General features: G+C 43.9%; 1 protein-coding gene across 2 annotated transcripts in view; it reads left to right on the top strand.

Annotated features, from left to right (window-relative positions):
• The window catches only part of ap5z1 (adaptor related protein complex 5 subunit zeta 1), a 96,237-nt gene extending 82,871 nt beyond the window's left edge, over window positions 1-13,366 (top strand). For both annotated transcript variants that reach the window (XM_072480952.1, XM_072480953.1), the window contains exons 15-17: window positions 5,582-5,714; window positions 6,900-7,114; window positions 9,991-13,366. In XM_072480952.1, the coding sequence (XP_072337053.1) occupies window positions 5,582-5,714; window positions 6,900-7,114; window positions 9,991-10,264 (622 nt within the window). In that variant the 3' untranslated portion in view covers window positions 10,265-13,366. The remainder of the gene's footprint in view (window positions 1-5,581; window positions 5,715-6,899; window positions 7,115-9,990) is intronic.
• Window positions 13,367-18,485: the final 5,119 nt, after the last annotated feature.

The following is an 18,485-nucleotide window of genomic DNA, read 5'->3' as shown; positions in this document are numbered from 1 at the left end:
CCCTCAGGTGTGTCTCTTGGAGGAAGATTATGTTGGTCTTCAGACTTTTCTGGATCTGTTTCACCGGGCTGTTAAGTCCCCTGACGTTCCAGGTGACTATCCTGATGGGCTTCTATCTCTTCTCTCTCTTCCCCCCCCCCCCCCCCGCCCCCAAAGCAGCGCAACCATACTTACCCCGCGGGTGCGCCCCGGGATTTCCCTTTGGGGGGCCTTTCAAGATGGCCATTGTTGCCATATTCTCCATGTCGATGTGCCCTTGCACTCTGGCGCCTCGCTTTGTTTGAGAGCCATCCAAGATGGCTGTTTTGATGCCCTTATTCCTGATGTCGCCATGTGTGACTTGCCTTAACCAGTGTTCTGACACCCCCCTCCCCCATTCCTCTTGTTTCTGCACCTTTCTGCTTCTCCCACTACTTCCTGGGACTTACATTGGTTTGAAAGCGAGACAACTTTATCCCACACGATTGTTCATTAAAGCTCATTCTCGTTGTTGTTGCTTTCCCAGTCCTTACCTACGCATGAACTCCTCTGCTTTAGCTGGTGTGGTAAAATAATGTTCCTTACCCTGGAAGGTTACCCACCGCTTGGCCGGGAAGAGCATCTTGAACTATACCTTGCTTTTGTACGGGGATGCCTTGGCTGCGTTAAATTCAATTTGGTCAGGTCTGTCCCAATGTCCTGATACACGCGAATTGAGTGCTGTTCCCGGTTACAGGACTGCGTGTGTCTTGCCCAGTTCAGGATCTGCTCTCTATCTTGGAACCTGTGTAGTTTGGCAATGAAGGCCTGTGGTTGCTCCTCTGTTTTTGGCCTTGGCCGGATTGAACTGTGGGCCCTGTCTATTTCTGGGGGCTGGGGGAAGTTTCCCCCCCCCCTCCCCCCGATTAGCTTGCCCAGTATACAAACCACGTACTCTGTAGGATTTCTGCCTCGATATCTTCCAGCGGGCCCACAATTCGGAGGTTCTGGTGGCACAATTGTTTTTTGTGTTCCTCCACTTTTCCCTTGGTGTTCCCTGGGTCGCCACCTCTGTTTCTAATGATGCGATTTGGTCCCCTTGGTCAGTCATTGACTTTTTGAGCTCCCGCACCGTTGCTTCCTGCGCCACCAATCACTGCTCCGTTTTTTCCAGCTTTCTTGAAGAGAGCCAGGGCATCTGTGACCACTACTTTCACTGTCACCATCATTTCCAGCTTGATCGTGCTCTACCTCGCTCCACGTGTCCACTGCTCCGACTTTCCTCTCCTGGAGTCTGCTAGTTTTACCGTCTCCACGGCACCTTGGATGGTTTGAGGGCATCTCTGTGCGTCTATGGTGATCTTGGAGTAGGGTGGGGGGGATTTTTGTTAGCTTAGTGGCCTATATTCAGGCTAAATGCGCCAAATTCCAAATTTCCAGAGGGGAAAGCCACCTTTCCTGAGTCCGCTCTGCACATCCCCGCCACCAGAAGTCAGCTCTGCTGTTTCTAAGCCACACACGATTATCTAACAGCCGTGCTCTCTCTTTTTTTGATTTGCGATGGATGGAAACACTACAGCAATGTAATGTTTGGGGCTTTACCATTCTTTGACACTGGGTTTTCCACGATGCCCTTCTCACTTGTAGTGAGCAAGCTGACTTCTTCCAGAATCCTCCTCAGTTACTTTTCACTACCGCCCTCTGTTGGATGCTCTTTGACACTGGGTCCTCCATCCAAAGTGCATCCTAATCTACAGTGGTCTCATTAAGACAAAGTCCCAGATGGCTGTGGGCAAATACACTCTCCACTCTGAATCCCAGGTGAATGTTTGTGGATGTCTTCCCAGAATCCCCCAGATGATTGTCATGTGCGAGTTTCCAAACTCCCCAAAACATGCTTTAAAATCCTCTTTCATAATTATGCATTCCTTTCCTTTCGCAGGTTGCATTCATAAATCCAGACCAGGTTTTCCAAATTACAATGTTAAACAAAGCTTCCGCTCCACTTTTAACAGTGAATCGAGTCCAGGAGTTTACACCAACCCCTTTAGGATTTCTTTGTCTTGATAGCTGTACAAACTGTTCACAATTGCTTTGACTCTCAATTCCCAGACTATTAAAATTACACCACACATTTCATCTACCTCTGAAGCCTGCTGTCCCACTTTAAATCTAGTTATTGCCATTATCTTTTTAACTCAAAACACTTTGTTTACTCTTCCTTCAATACTTCTGACCAATACCTTAGTCTCTGTTCTCTTAACATCAGATGTCTTAAACGTTCTTTCTGTCACAATTCCCTGGTTATCTGGATTGTATCTTGTCCCTTTGGAAGCTTGTATCTTTGCAATTCCCTTGTCCTGCCCAGAGTTGAGAGCTGTTCACTCCCCAGTGTCCTGTATCCAACTGCTCTGGTTCCAGTTACAACTAAGAACAAAGGAAAGCCCTTCCCTCTGGAAAGTGACCAACTTGCTTCTACTATTTACTCTTCAAGTCGTAGCCCTCTCAGAGCACAATAGAGAAACCGTTGGAACTGAGCCAACCCCACATATACCCCCTACAGTGTCGAAGGAGGCCATTCGACCCATTGAGTCTGCACCAACCCTCTGAAAGAGCAACCTACCTAGGCCCATTTCACTGCCCTATCCCTGTAACCCCACCTAACCTGCACATCTTAGGACTGTGGACGGAAACCGAAGTACCCAGACACGGTGAGAAAGTGTAAACTCCACACAGATAGTCACCCAAGGCTGGATTTGAACCCAGGTCTCTGGCGCTGTGAAGCAGGTTTGCTACAAGTTTGCTGATGACATAACCATAGTGGGTCGGATCTCGAATAACGACGAGTTAATAACGAGGAGAGAAATAGAGAACCTAGTGGAGTGGTGCAGCGACAATAATCTGTCCCTCAATGCCAGTAAAGCTAAAGAGCTGGTCATTGATTTCAAGAAGCAAAGTACTGTACACACCCCTGTCAGCATCAACGGGGCTGAGCTGGAGATGGTTAGCAGTTTTAAATTCCTAGGGGTGCACATCACCAAAAATCTGTCCTGGTCCACCCACGTCGACGCTACTACCAAGAAAGCACAACAGCGCCCATACCTCCTCAGGAAACTAAGGAAATTTGGCATGTCCACATTAACTCTTACCAACCTTTACAGATGCACCATGGAAAGCATCCTATCTGGCTCCATCACAGCCTGGTATGGCAACTGTTCGGCCCAGGACCGCAAGAAACTTCAGAGAGTCGTGAACACAGCCCAGTCCATCACACGAACCTGCCTCCCATCCATTGACTCCATCTACACCTCCCGCTGCCTGGGGAAAGCGGGCAGCATAATCAAAGACCCCTCCCACCCAGCTTACTCACTCTTCCAACTTCTTCCATCGGGCAGGAGATACAGAAGTCTGAGAACACGCACGAACAGACTCAAAAGCAGCTTCTTCCCCACTGTCACCAGACTCCTAAACGACCCTCTTATGGACTGACCTCATTAACACTACACCCTGTCTGTTTCATCCGATGCCGGTGCTTACGTAGTTACATTGTGTACCTCGTGTTGCCCTATTATGTATTTTCTTTTATTTCCTTTTCTTTTCATGTACTTAATGATCTGTTGAGCTGCTCACAGAAAAATACTTTTCACTGTACCTCGGTACACGTGACAATAAACAAATCAAATCAAATCAACAGTGCTAACCACCGATATACATGGCTTTGTCGGGCATGAATCTTAACTATAGGTTTTACCCTTCTAGACACAGAAACATTAAATTAAACCCACTTAAAACTATATCTTATTTCAAATACATATATAAATCCCATAAAATTACCTTTATTTTCCTAACAATACACAGTGAAAAGATGAAACGGGCTCACTGACAATGAACTGTAATGGTGTCCTGGTCTATATGTAGTGTAGGTCGCAGAGGATTGGAGAATATCTAATGTTGTTCCTTTGTTTAAGAAGGGTAGCAAGGATCATCCAGGAAATTACAGCCCATTGAGCCTTAGGTTTGTGGTATGGAAATTATTGGAGAGGATTGTTCGAGACAGGATTTATTCCCATTTGGAAGCAAGTGGATGCATTAGCGAGCGGCAGCATGGTTTTGTGAAGGGGCGGTCGTGCCTCACTAACTTGATCGGGTTTTTCGAGGAAGTGACGAAGATGATTGATGAAGGAAGGGGAGTGGATATTGTCAACATGGACTTCAGTAAGGCCTTTGACAAGGTCCCTCATGGCAGACTGGCACAGAAGGTGAAATTACATGGGATCAGAGGTGAGCTGGCAGGATGGATACAGAACTGGCTCAGTCATGGAAGACAGAGGATAGCAGTGGAAGGATGCTTTTTTGAATGGAGGGCTGTGACTAGTGGTGTTCTACAGGGATCAGTGCTGGAACCTTTGCTGTTTGTAGTATATATAAATGATTTGGAGGAAAATGTAACTGGTCTGATTAGTAAGTTTGCGTACGCCACAAAGGTTGGTGGAATTGCGGATAGCGATGAGGACTGTCAGAGGATACAGCAGGATATAGATTGGTTGGAGACTTGGGAGGAGAGATGGCAGATGGAGTTTAATCCGGACAGATGTGAGGTAATGCATTTTGAAAGGTCTAATACAGATGGGAAATATACAGTAAATGGCAGAACCTTTAAGAGTATTGCCAGGCTGAGGGATCTGGATGTACAGGTCCACAGGTCACTGAAAGTGGCAACACAGGTGGAGAAGGTAGTCAAGAAGGCATACGGCATGCTTGCCTTCATTGGCCAGGGCATTGAGTATAAATATTGGCAAGTCATCCTCTAGCTGTATAGAACTTTAGTTAGGCCGCACTTGGAATATAGTGTTCAATTCTGGTCGCCACCCCTAACAGAAGAATGTGGAAGCTAACTTGGGAGAGGGTACAGAAGAGGTTTACCAGGATGTTGCCTGGTATGAAGGACATTAGCTATGAGGAGCGGTTGAATAAACTCAGTTTGTTCTCACTGGAACGACTGAGGTTGAGGGGAGACCTAATGGAAGTCTACAAAATTATGAGGGGCATGGGCAGAGTGGATAGTCAGAAGCTTTTTTCTAGGGTGACCGAGTCAATTACTAGGGGACATAGATAAAGGTGCGAGAGGAAAAGTTTAGAGGAGATGTGCGAGGGATGTTTTTTACACAGAGGGCCTGGAACTCGCTGCCGAGGGAGGTGGTGGAAGCAGGTCCGATAGTGGCGTTTAAGGGGAGCCTTGACAAATACATGAATAGGATGGGAATAGAAGGATTATGGACCCTGGAGGTGGAAAGGTTTTGGATTCGGTGGACCGCATGGTTGGCGTAGTCTTGGAGGGCCAAAGGGTCTGTTCCTGTGCCGTACTTTTCTTTGTTCTTTGTAGTGCCAGAACCCAATCACCAATCTTCACAGTGCCACATTAGTAAACTTGCACAGGGTGAGCGGTAACGGTGGAGTCATGGCAGGTATTGATGTAATGTCACTTTACGACTAACTTGGCATAAACTGGTGCAAAGTTAAAATCCTTTAAGTTACATTCACTTCGGGTAAAGTTTCATGCATGTGATCAATTGCTACCCATACACCTTGTTTATTGCTTATTTCTTTCTCTCTCCGATTCCAGAGTATTCAGTTCTCAGCTGAGGGTGTTATGTAAACAGTACCCGCCTCTCATAGTAGAACAGTCCAAAGAGCTGCTGGAATTTTGTGGAGCAGTCTGCAACATCATCAATAAGGAGAACTTCTTCACCCATGTGGTAAGGAATTCCACAGGATAACCCTGCTTATTGACTCATTCCAGACCAGTGTTTGTCCTACAGTATGTTTAGACAACAATTTGTGTATGTTGCCAGTATCTAGTGCTCCTCCTGATGACGTTTATTGAGCGAGTATCTGAATTGTAATGATCAGGAGGGTACCATGTTTAGACCCCATTCTGTGCAGGGTTAGCAGATCTCAACACTGGTGTTACAAATGGCTTCTGAGCATTTGGATTATGGAGAAGAACATTTACAATAGTTGCCATTTTTGATTGCTGTCCAGAATTTCATAGTGATGCAAAGGGAGACAGTAGTGGGGTGGTAATGCCACTGGTCTAGTAATCCAGAGGTCTGGGTGAATGCTGTGGGGACACGGGATCAAATCCCACACGGTAACACTGGTGGAATTTACATTTACATTAATTAATTCATCTTCAGTTGAAAGCTTGTCATGGTGACCGTGAGTCTATCAGCGATTATCATTCATACCTGGCTGGTTCACCAGTGTCTTTTAGGGAAGGAAAACTGCTTGCCCAGTCTGGCTTACATGTGATTCCACAACAATGTGGTTGACTTTGAAATGGCCTAACAAGCCACTCAGTTGAACCATACTGGTGAAGAACAGTCAAACCAGATGGCCTGCAGTGGTTCAAGAAGGCGGCTCACCATCATCTTCTCGAGGACAATTGGGGATGGACGATAAATGCTGGCCTGGCCAGTAGCATGCAGTCAATGACAGAATAAATGGTTTTAAAATGGTGAAACCATTGAAGAGGAACGGGTGCTTTACAATCACTCAAGTAACAGCACTTTGAAGCATAGTCACTTGTAAAGTTAAAAGCAGTTGTTGTTGGAGTGTTAGTATCGGGGGATTTTGAGAGCCTGTGTTCTCTTCCTGTTGATATTCCTTCTGATATTTGCATGTACATGTGCAAAATGCCTTTAATAAATATATATAGTATAAATATAAATATAAAGCAGTTGTCTGATATAAAAATAACTCTAAACATATGTACATAGTTTTATATAACATAGTAATATGTAGTAAGCTTTGTGGTTTGTTTGATTAGGAAATCCTGGGCCATTTAAAAGGTGTTCAAACAAGCGGCCACTTTTTTGTCAGTGAAGAGTTGTTGCATTAATGCCAAGTATGTAAACTGAGCAATAGTTTTGTGCTTTCAGGTGTGGGCTGTCGGGGAGTACATGTCCTTGTCATATGATAAACGCTGCACGGTTGAACTAATCACCAAGTTCTTCGAAACTCTGGAAGCATTGCTTTTTGAGATCACCCAGCTTCGAGCCTCTGCCTGTGTCCCTAAGTACTCACCATGGGTTATCACTGTTCTCATGACCACACTGGCAAAATTGGCATCTCGCAGCCAGGATCTGATTCCAAGGTACTCTGTTTATTTCAATAATATATCTAAAGGGCTGGTAGGAGAGATGAGGCCATCCTCTCTTACAACTGTTGACTCATAAAATCCCTACAGTGCAGAAGGAGGCCAATCGGCTCATCGGGTTTGCACCGACCATTCAAAAGAGTACCCTGCCTAGGCCCACTCTCCTGCCCTATCCCCATACCCACACTTAACCTTTGGACACTAAGGGGCAATTTGGCATGGCCAATCCACCTAACCTCTAACTTGCATATCTTTGGACTGTGGGAGGAAACTGGAGCACCAGGAGGAAACCCACGCAGACACTGGGAGAACATGCAAACTCCGCACAGTCACCCAAGGCTGGAACCAAACACAATCCCAGGGGTTGTGAGGCAGAAGTGCTAACCATTGTGCCACAGTGCCGCCACTGAGAATTGACAATTAATTGACAAGCACAATCCAATCATTTTCAAAATGTTATCAGGTTTTAATGGAGTAAATAGCAGAAACTGAGCGGGATTCTCTGGTCTCCGATGCTGAAATTGCATTCGGCGATCTGCCGGAGAATCCCCGTTTGCGACGAAATCGGGGGCGGTGCTGCTTTTGCGATGCTCCGCCCCCTCCAAAGCGTCGTACTCTAGAGCATGCCTTATCGACGGCCTCAGGACGCCACTGGAGGGTGGCGAGCCTGGCCAAAGGGGTACAGTATTTGGCAGGCCAAGTCCGCGCACGGCCGGCGCCAAGCCGCCGTGCGCATGCACAGTCACGGACCCAGAAATTCTCCAGTCACATCGGCAGCTGGAGCCGGGTGCTCTCTGCTGCCTGCTTGCTAGCTTCCAATCCAACGGAGGATCAGTGACCATTTGCGGTTGTAAAATACCACCTTTCCCAGTCAGGCCATTGCCTGAAAATCGGAGAATCCAGCCCACTGTTTCCACTAGCAGGAGGGTTAGTCACCAGAGCACACAGATTTAAAATAACTGGCAAAAGAAATAGAGGGGAGATGAGGAGATTTTAAAAAATATTGTGAGTTGTTGTGCATTGCCTGAAAGGATAGTGGAAGCAGATTCAGTAGTAAGTTTAAAATACTTGAAGGGAGTAAAAAGTTCAGGACCCTGGGAAAAGAGCAGGGGAGTGGGACTACATGAATAACTTTCAAAGAGCTGGCATAGGCACAATGAATGGCCTCTTTTATACTGTGTAGTTTTATAATTCTAAGTGGCAGGTTGAGTCTGCGGGGGGAGCAGCACAACCTGCTTCCATGATGTAATCAGTAATCAAGCATGAGCAAAATTGACAAATTGTACTGAAGAAATAGTGTATGTATCCTCGTGCATAAATCACAAAATGCTAGCATGCAAGTTCAACAGATAATAGGGAGAGCAAATGGAATGCTGGCCTTTCTTTCGCAGGATATGGGGGCAGCACTGTGGCACTGTTGCTTCACAGCACCAGGGTCCCAGGTTCGATTCCCGGCTTAGGTCACTGTCTATGTGGAGTCTGCATGTTCTCCCTGTGTCTGCGTGGGTTTCCTCCGTTTGCTCTGGTTTCCTCCTACAAGTCCCGAAAGATGTGCGGTTGGGTAATTTGGACATTCTGAATTCTCCCTCAGTGTACCCGAACAGGTGCCGGAATGTGGTGACTAGGAGCTTTTCACAGTAACTTAATTGCAGTGTTAATGTAAGCCTACTTGTGACAATAAAGATTATTATTACAAAAAATAAAAATAGGGAAGTCTTAAAACTATGCAAGGCCAATGGTTAGACTAATTGTTAGTAAAACTAACAATGGTTAGACAACACCTGGAATACTGTGAACCGTTTTGGTCCCCTTATCTAAGGAATGATATACTGGCATTGGGGCAGTCCAGAGAAGGTTCATGAGGTTGATCCCAGGTATGGAGGGGTTTTCTTAAGAGGAATTTTCTTCGGAGGGATGTTCTTCTAAGGAGAGGTTGAGTAGGTTGGAAGTTGAGAAGAATGTGAGGTGACCTTATTGAGACATAATAGGATTCTCAGGGGGCTTGACAGGGTAGATGCTGAGCGGTTGTTTCCCCTTGTGAAAGAGTCTAGGACCAGAGGGCATAATCTGAGAGTAAGGGGTCACCCATTTAAGACAGAGATGTGGAGGAATTTCTTCTCTGAGGGTAGTGAATCTGTGGAATTCTTTACCCCAGAGGGCTGTAGAGGCTGGATGGGTAGGTATACTCAAGGCTGAGATAAATTTTTAATCAATGAGGGAATCAAGGGTTATGGGGATAAGACGGGAAAATGGAGTTGAGGATTGTCATTTCAGATCAGTCATGACCTCATTAAATGATGGAGCAGACACGATGAGCTGAATGGCCTACTTCGGCTCCTACATCTTATGTAGGAGGCATATTATCATTTACTAATTTCTCCATCGGTGAACACTTTTTCTCAGACAATGCTGACCTGTCTCTAAATACTGACCTATGTCATCAGCAGAAGAGGCCCAGCCATGATCCTGGTATAATGTATACTCTGATTATCAGCTTACACATTGTTTGTGGATTCCATTTTGATTCATTTCTCCGCCTCACAATTTCCGCTCAAAGAAGCAAAAAGCAGGAAATTAAATCCAATAAATAATATTGTGAGAATGTATTGAAGTTTGATTTCTTGATAGAATTTCGGATAGTGAGCCTTGTAATTAAAGAATTTCCACCCCCATTCTTTATACAGCAATTTCTCCTTGTACCTGTTTCTATCAAATGTTCCATCTCTCTAGTTTCAACAGTGGTTAAGAAAAACATGAAAGGGATGGTTTTTAGACAATTTGTCCTGAAATCTTCATTTGTCAGTAAACCTTTGCATAATAAGTGGAATTACTGAGAAACTCTCTTCTGAAAATCCATTTTTTTTTCTCTTTAGGGTCTCTCTGTCCCTATCCAAGATGAGGCCATTTGTTCGGAGTGCTTTGATTTCCTCCCTGTACAGTGAGGACGATATTCAGGAAATCCTGGCCCGTGCCAATGAGCTGAACAATCTGTTGAAAGCTCCAAATGTAGCTCAGCTGATACTGGGACCCTCTGCGGACATTGCCAACCCAAGGTGGTACAAAGATACCAACGCTTCACTACCACTCACTCTGAGGACTGTCAGCAAAGTACTGCAGAGGGAGCCAGCGCCAGGATTCTCTGCCTAGAATATCCTTTGGTCATAAAAATGTGTATATGTGTGTGTATTTTGAAAGGTATTTACTGGTGCTCAATGTCGAAAAGCCCATTACCATTAGACCTTTGTTATTTTTTAGTAATTTTTTAGGCATGATGACGATAAAATGCCTTATTTCCCTGCGCTCACTGCCCCAAACCCTGTACCCAGAAGCATAGATTTATACAGCTGGACATGAAGAAAATATTAAATTCAGAGTTTTGTCCTAACTTGCTCAATATTAGTAGTGTATTCAGGCCACAAGATTCCCCCCCATCTTAGAAATTTGTTGCAACAAAAGGAGCTTAGTTTTAAACTTATTAAATTCAGTGTTTAATTCTTAAAATATTACAACAACCTCAGCAACAGAATTGCTGTTGTATTCCCTAAAGAAGAAAGCAAACGTATCGTTGTTGTTTCTGGAAGCTTGCCACTTGGTGTGTCTGATCTTGTTTTAATGGCTTCCACAGCTCCTGGAAATTGTCCCATTTGTCTGAGGACAGCCCTGAAATATGGGAGAGCTGTGATGGTGAGGGCAGTTGTTCAGATGTTTAGCAGGTTACTGTTCCATTTATCTTACTTTTAGGTATGGCCTGGTTCACAATTTTTCTTATTTTATGTTGGAATCATAATTGGATGTTCTGAACTTTAAAAAAAAACACATTGCAAATTGCAAACGTAGAGCTAAGTTTCCCAACTGTTGCTTTATATGTTCCACTGTGTGAGTACTGGCGATTCTTCTTAATGAGATACTAGAGGAGATCAACTAATTACTCATATCCCTTATTTCAAAGCCATATTTCAAGGAAGCCGTGGAAATTGCTTGCATTTGAAACCTTGTATATCACTCACAACAACCCGCATGTGATCAGCCTGTGATTGCACATGTAGAACTGCATCAAAACCCATATGGATTGAGAACTAAATCCTTTTTTTGTGCTTGAGTGGTTAATTTACTAATGCAGTTTGAGTCTGTAAAATAACACTGACTGGTCTGGAGTGCAGGTAATTGATTAATGTTGAGGCCTTTTTTAGTTTAGCACATGGAAACTTTAATTAAACTGGTGATCACTCAGAAAAATGGGAAGAATAGACTCTTTATTGATGTCAATACCGGTGGTGGCATTATGGTGTCTCCTGCCGCAGTTCAATTGCTCTCTTCCTCTCTTTGCATTTAGATCCAGCTGTTCATTATATAAATGGTCTTTGTGTTGCTTCTATAAGTGAATGTTGTGAATCCCAGGTCAGTTTTTAATTTTATTGTTTTTGTGCAATATGATGTTGTTAATTTGCACTTTATTCCTACGCCTTTAGCTCCTGATTCAAAGTATAAAAGTGGGATTAGTAAATCCTTAAGACTGATTGCTTGTATTAAGGAACCCACCAATACATTTGAAATGGTTAAGGAACTGTCTGCAGATCTTGCATCATAATGGCATCTCTTGGAAGACGATGGACTGCACCCCAGGGTGTATGTCACTTCTGTATTGAACATTGTCTCTTGTGGCTGTAAAGGACGATATATGAGTGGTAGTCCTTTACAACTGACACAGATGAACAGGGATGGCCTGAGGGCAACTGATGTTTTCTCCTTCTGGCGTGCTCCATTTTCCACCATCTGGTCTGATGTCCTCTGCTTTTTTCAAACCCTTCCTGATTGCTTGTCTCCAGGCACTCTGGTCAGCAAAGAAGTCTTCCCAGGGATCAACTCAGCTCACAGTCTTAAAGTCTCACTCGCAAGCATCCTTGTATCGCAGACGTGGGCTACCTGTTGGTCCCTTGCTGATCGCAAGCTTCCCATAGAACATATCTGCAAAAATGTAGCTTGTCATCTATTCGGCTCACATGACCCAGCCAACCGAGTCACTGCTGACTCAGAGGACAAACCTGTTGGGCATCCTTGTACACTAGTGTACTTCCTTTTTTAAAAAAAATATGTTTTATTGAAATTTTTTTCCCAAACAACAATTTTTCCCCTCTTACAAAGCAAACGCAACAATAACAATACAGAAATTTTTAACAATACACAAGTAACAAAACCCCTTTATCTTTGACCTAAACTAAACTAACCCCCCCCTCTGTCTTCCCTCTAACGTTCCCCTAGGTAGTCGAGAAATGGCTGCCACCGCCTGGTGAACCCTTGAGCCGATCCTCTCAGGGCAAACTTTATCTGCTCCAGTTTAATGAACCCCGCCATATCATTTACCCAGGCCTCCAGTCCGGGGGGTTTCGCCTCCTTCCACATGAGTAGGATCTTGCGCCGGGCTACTAGGGACGCAAAGACTAGTGTACTTCCAATGTTCAGCACTCTGTCTGGCCAGGAAATACCCAATATCCGTCTGAGGCAGTGGAGATAGAAGCCGTTCAGCTGCTTTTTTTGGCTTACTTGAGTTGTCCATGCCTTGTTACAGTAAATAAGGTGCTGAGAACGCAAGCCTGGTACACAAGGAATGTTGTAATATCAGTTAGTTCATTGTTGGTCCACTCTCGACTTTTCAACTTGATGTGGCAGCTGTGACCGTGGCAATCCTGGTGCTGATTTTGGCATCAAGGGGACAGGTTTCTGGTAATTGTTGATTCAAAGCATGAGGTTGTCAGTGTTGTTGGAAGGTGGGGTCCCTACATCCTGGCCCGTAACTTGGGCCTTCCTGATGCTGATTGTCAATCCAAGCTTCATTCAAGCTCAGGTGAACCAATCTACAGACTGTTGCAAGTGAACTTCAGTATGGGATACCAGTGCGGTGTCATTAGTAAATAGCAATTCACAGACTAGGACATTACACACCCTTAGCACACAGTCTTATTATGTTGAACAGCTTGCTGTCAGCTCTGGCATGCAGATGGACATCCTCATTTCAATTGCCAAAAGCGTACAGTAGCAGCATGGAGAGAAATATGCCAAAGAGAGTTGGCATCTTAAATGCTACATCTGTGCTGGTCACCACTTTTCCTGGAATTGCTTCAGTGAAAAAATCATGTCAGTTGTTGATCGACAGACAATGTGGAAAAGTGTTTAACTTTCTATGAACGTGATGAATGCACAGGATAAAAATACTAATTCTAAAGAATAAAGATGGTTATTAATCCATGAAAAGTAGTGTTATTTATTTGCATAGAATTCTTCAGAAATTGACACATTTACACCATTTTGGTACACTTTGAAATACATTGAGAAGTACTAAAGTCATGACATTACAAAATATATTATTTGAACAGCACAGTTTTTATTAACAGAAAAATATTTAGAATGAGGGCAAAAGTCGTGTATTAATACTAAAATAAATGACTGGACTTTAAAGCGCACTTTCATGGTGTGGCTTGCTAATTTAAAAACATAGGGAAGTGTTCGTAAGCATTTCCCTTTGTACCTGCTCTACAAAAACAAGTTTAAAACCCTACCATAATGCAGTTATATCCAGTTAACAGGTGGTTCCTCATTTTCTAGGAGTTATAATTTATAAGATTTAGAATGGAACCACTGTCAGAATAGCAATCTTGTAGCGCATGTCATTAAGAGTTGGAATGTAGCTTGGTGTTGAAAAGGTAAATTGTGATTTTTAAAATAATGTTACCTGTTTGTCCATATTGAATTACTGAAGTAAAATACGGTTGTGGGTGCAATTCATGTGAGGTTAAGCTTAAAGTGGTTGGTAGAAACTTAGTGTGTACACTTACGGAATTGCGCGTTTACACTAACACGAATATTGCCTGTTTAAAAAGACAATGTGATTTGTCCTATCCAGCTTTAACATCAATTTTTGTTTTACCATGTAGTTTGTGAATATAATACTTCCAGGCCAGCATCCGATAAAAAAAATTAATTTGTTTGACCAGGAAAGAGATAATTGTATTTTTTTTGTCAATATCCGTAAAGGGAAATACTGCTTCCACACAGGAGATCTGAAATACCATAAAACAAAAACATTCAAGAACTATGATTACAATTGTTAGTTTTGAAGAGCTAGTATCATAGCCTGTTAATTTGGAATTGCTTTATAAAAACATAAAACACAGATAAAAGTTCACCATGCACAGATCAAAAGAACATTTTCAATTAAAGAACAAAATACTGAAATGTGGAGAAGACAAATGCTCAAGGCAGCAATTGTATTGGCATCACCTAGAAACTCGTAAGAATTAGTGATTTGATAACCTTGCATTGAGGACTCACTGCAGGAAGACATTGTAGCCATAATATGTATTGTGTCTGAGTCAAAAGTGAAGGCCCGGGGAGGAGGGTGGGCAAGATCCAAAACACTGCAGGATTCTCCGTTCCCGCCACCTGCCAATGGGATATCCCATTGTGGCCACCCCACACCGTTGGAAACCTGCGGGCTTGGGTGCCCTGCCGGCGCAATGGAGAATCCTGCTGGGGGAAAATCCTGCCCGGAGAGCGGAGAGGCTGGGAAGCTGCTCCTAATTGATATGAGATTTCGGCTTTCCGTTGGTTGGTGGCTCTGTCCATCAATCAATCACCCTCACAAGATTGGTTGGGCTGGCATGGGAGAGCATGGATTTGAACGCAGCAGGCGCAGGTGTTGCTGGATACAACACAACACACATGGAAGGCAAAATGTAACCAAGTCTACAGATCCTTTGGACTATTTCTGCTTTGTATATGTTCAGAATTCATTTGTGCAGATTCTGACATTTAAAAAGGGATCATATTTGATTCACTATTTATCCTCTCAAATTCCTCACCTAATTTGGACTTATGAAATGTAATGTGTTCTTACATTCATACAGTACCCAACATGAACCATAGAATTCCTACCGTGCAGGAGGAGGCCATTCAGCCCATCGGGTCTGCACTGACCCTCTGAGAGAGCACCCTATCTAGGTCCAGGCACCCTCCCTATACCTGTAACTCCACCTAACCTGCACATCTTTTAGACACTAAGGAGCAATTTAGCACGGCCAATCCACCTAACCTGCACAACTTTGGATTGTGGGAGGAAACCAGAGCACCCGGAGGAAACCCACACAGACCAGGGGAGAAAGTGCAAACTCCACACAGTCATCCAAGATGATTTGATTTGATTTATTGTCACATGTACTGAAGTACAGTGAAAAGTATTTTTCTGCGGTCAAGGGAACATACACGGTACGCACATAGTAGATTACAAAAAGAATAATCGACAGAGTACACTGACAAATGGTACATCAACATTGGTTGGTTACCATGATTGGTTACAGTGCAGAACAAGGGGCCAAACAAAGCAAATACATGAGCAAGAGCAGCATAGGGCTTCGTGAATAGTGTTCTTACAGGGAACAGATCAGTCCGAGGGAGAGTCGTTGAGTCTAGTAACTGGGGAAGAAGCTGTTCCTATGTCTGGATGGGCGGGTCTTCAGACTTCTGTAACATTTGCCTGATGGAAAGGTCTGGAACAAGGCAAAGCCTGGGTGGGAGGGGTCTCTGATAATGCTGAATTGAACCCAGGACCCTGGCACTGAGGCAGCAGTGCTAACCACTGTGCCACCGTCCCATCCTGGTTCCAAGTAATTTAAAATTATATTTTGAAAATATTTTTTTTTAAAAATATCAATTTGGACATCACTGTTCAATGTATTTTAAGTGATCCCTGAATATCCAACTCCTGATAGGTAACTTGGTAGGTTGATTTTATATGGACTTCAATTTGAAACCTGCAACCTCGAAAGCTCTCCTCTCACTGGAATCGTTCTCAAAACTAAATTTAAACTTTTTAAAAAGGAAGCATAGTTGCTGATATTCTTTTGTACACCTGGATGGTTTGTATTACGGAAGCGTTTTATAGAAAACAAGCAGTGGTACCCAGGCCATTGTTTAATGAATAATGCATTCCCTTTTGAAGCTGTGTTACAGTCAGATTTCTATCCGATGCAGTAATTCACTTTTTAGATTCTGTGGTATCTGGCTCTGTGGAAAGATGGTTCTTGACTCCAAATTACAATGGTTAAATCTCACAAATGACAGGTGGACTGCCATTCACCATCTTTTGAGTCCGAGGATATGAAATTAAAGATTTAGCTGTTTAAATGATTTCTAGAGACACCTTTAGAAGTTGCCTAATGTGATCAGTGGACCCGGAAACAGGGGAAGTATCAGGGCCCAAGATTTTGCTCGCCAGGCCTGGTCTGAGTTTGTCTTTAATCTGTAAACAGTGCATCTGGAATGAATGGAATATTTAATGGCTTCATGTTGTAGCATTGATTTTTAATAGTTTCAGGCCTTTCATATTCCGTAATAAATTCCGTAATGAATTACCTATTATAATTTGCTAACACTTATCATTGTTCAGCATCTATCAATCAATGGCCGATGTTGCTGAAAATGCCAGATGGTGACTCATATTTTTTTATATGCATTCATGAGATGTGGGGTTTGCTAGCTGGGCCAGCATTTATCATCCAACCCTAATTGCCAAAGCCTCAGCAGTCCCTGTGGTGTCGGTGCACCCACAGTGCTGTTAGGGAAGGAGTTCCAGGATTTTGACCCAGCAAGGCAATTTCAATTCCAATATTTTAAAGACGCCCTCCGAACATGCAGATGAAAGGAGTTTGGGAATGGAAGGAATTGGAAATATAACTCCAGAAGGTCAGCTTTGACAAAGGGTCATCTGAACTCAAAACTTTACCGTTAGCTCTTTTCTCTCCTTACAGATGCTGCCAGACCGGCTGAGATTTTCCAGCGTTTTCTCTCTTTGCGTTCAAGAAGATCAACGGTTGCCTTAGTTCATTTACCTCCTTGGATGTTCTGCTGGAGGCTGTGAGGTGCTGGAGGATGAGCTGGTTCATACAGAAAGGAGGAATAAAACTCAGCTGGGGCCGAGAAGATAGCAGAAGAGGTCAGCAGCAGGGCCCTGGTGCTATGCTGCAGGATACATTCTGAGAAGTGGTTCAATCACCTTTCCTGTCCTGTTTAGATCAGATTAATGGTAAACTCACTAACATGCTTGTGTGTATTGTCCCAACACGTTCAATCGTACCTTCTCAAGCTAACTCCAGTACATCACTCCTCATGCTAATCGGCCTTGCACACTCATCTGTGTACTTTCTCATGTTCTCATCTGCCTAACAATCATTGATACCCTCCACCTTATGCTATGTCATACCTCTCTTTCATAGTCACCCTCAATGAACACTCTCCTTCCATCTGTTCAACACTCTGTCTTTGTTCACTCTGGCAGCACGGTAGCATGGTGGTTAGCACAATTGCTTCACAGCTCCAGGGTCCCCGGTTCGATTCCTGGCTTGTTTCACTGTCTGCGGAGTCTGCACGTTCTCCCCATGTGTGCATGGGTTTCCTCCGGGTGCTCCGGTTTCCTCCCACAGTCCAAAGATGTGCAGGTTAGGTGGATTGGTCATGCTAAATTGCCCTTAGTATCCAAAATTGCCCTTAGTGTTGGGTTGGGTTATGGGGATAGGGTGGAGGAGTGGGCTTGGGTAGGGTGCTCTTTCAAAGAGCTGGTGCAGACCCAATGGGCTGAATGGCCTCATGCACTGTAAATTCTATCTATGATTTCAGGTCTCCGCTTTCCGTACTTAAAGAGGAGATCACAGAACATGAGGAGAGTAAAGTAAGTAGAAGTAGCCCTCTGCAGACCTCACCGCTTACAATTGCAGAGAAAGAGGTGCTGGAAATCAGTGAAGTTTTGACATGTCTGGGTGTTGTTGATGGGGGGGTCTCACAACTACAAGATGATAGAATGAAAATCTCAACCATATTGCATATAACACTTGATTATACAGAAAGTGATATATGAGCATGTGCACAGTGTTAACATTGCATTTTAAAACTTTGACAGTACTCTTTTGTGTCTTTTATCTCCTGTGAAGGGCTTTCACCAACCCCCCCCACCCCCTCCCAAAAGAGGTGCTCCAGCTGCCTGATAACATCAGAGGAGGTCAATCCCTGTGGGTATGTTGTCGTAGGACTCCTGCAGAAGACATACCAGCTTGGATACTCACATGCACATCTGTTTTAAATTTGTTTATTTGATGTGACTATCGCTAACAAGGACAGCATTTATTGTCCATCCCCAGCTGGCCTTAAAAAATGGTTGCGAATCACCTTCTTGAATCGCTGCAGTCCCTGTGGTGTAGGAGCAGCCATAGGGCTGTGTTCAGGAGGAAGTTACAGGATTTTGACCCAGTGACGATAAAGAAACAGCAACATGGTTCCACATCAGCATGGTTGTGAAATGGAGGGAAACATACAGGCGGTGGTG

Source organism: Scyliorhinus torazame, chromosome 17, assembly GCF_047496885.1.
Source record: "Scyliorhinus torazame isolate Kashiwa2021f chromosome 17, sScyTor2.1, whole genome shotgun sequence".
Classification (NCBI taxonomy): domain Eukaryota; kingdom Metazoa; phylum Chordata; class Chondrichthyes; order Carcharhiniformes; family Scyliorhinidae; genus Scyliorhinus; species Scyliorhinus torazame.
Note: the sequence above shows the minus strand (reverse complement) of the source record. Positions and strands in the feature narration are given on the sequence as shown.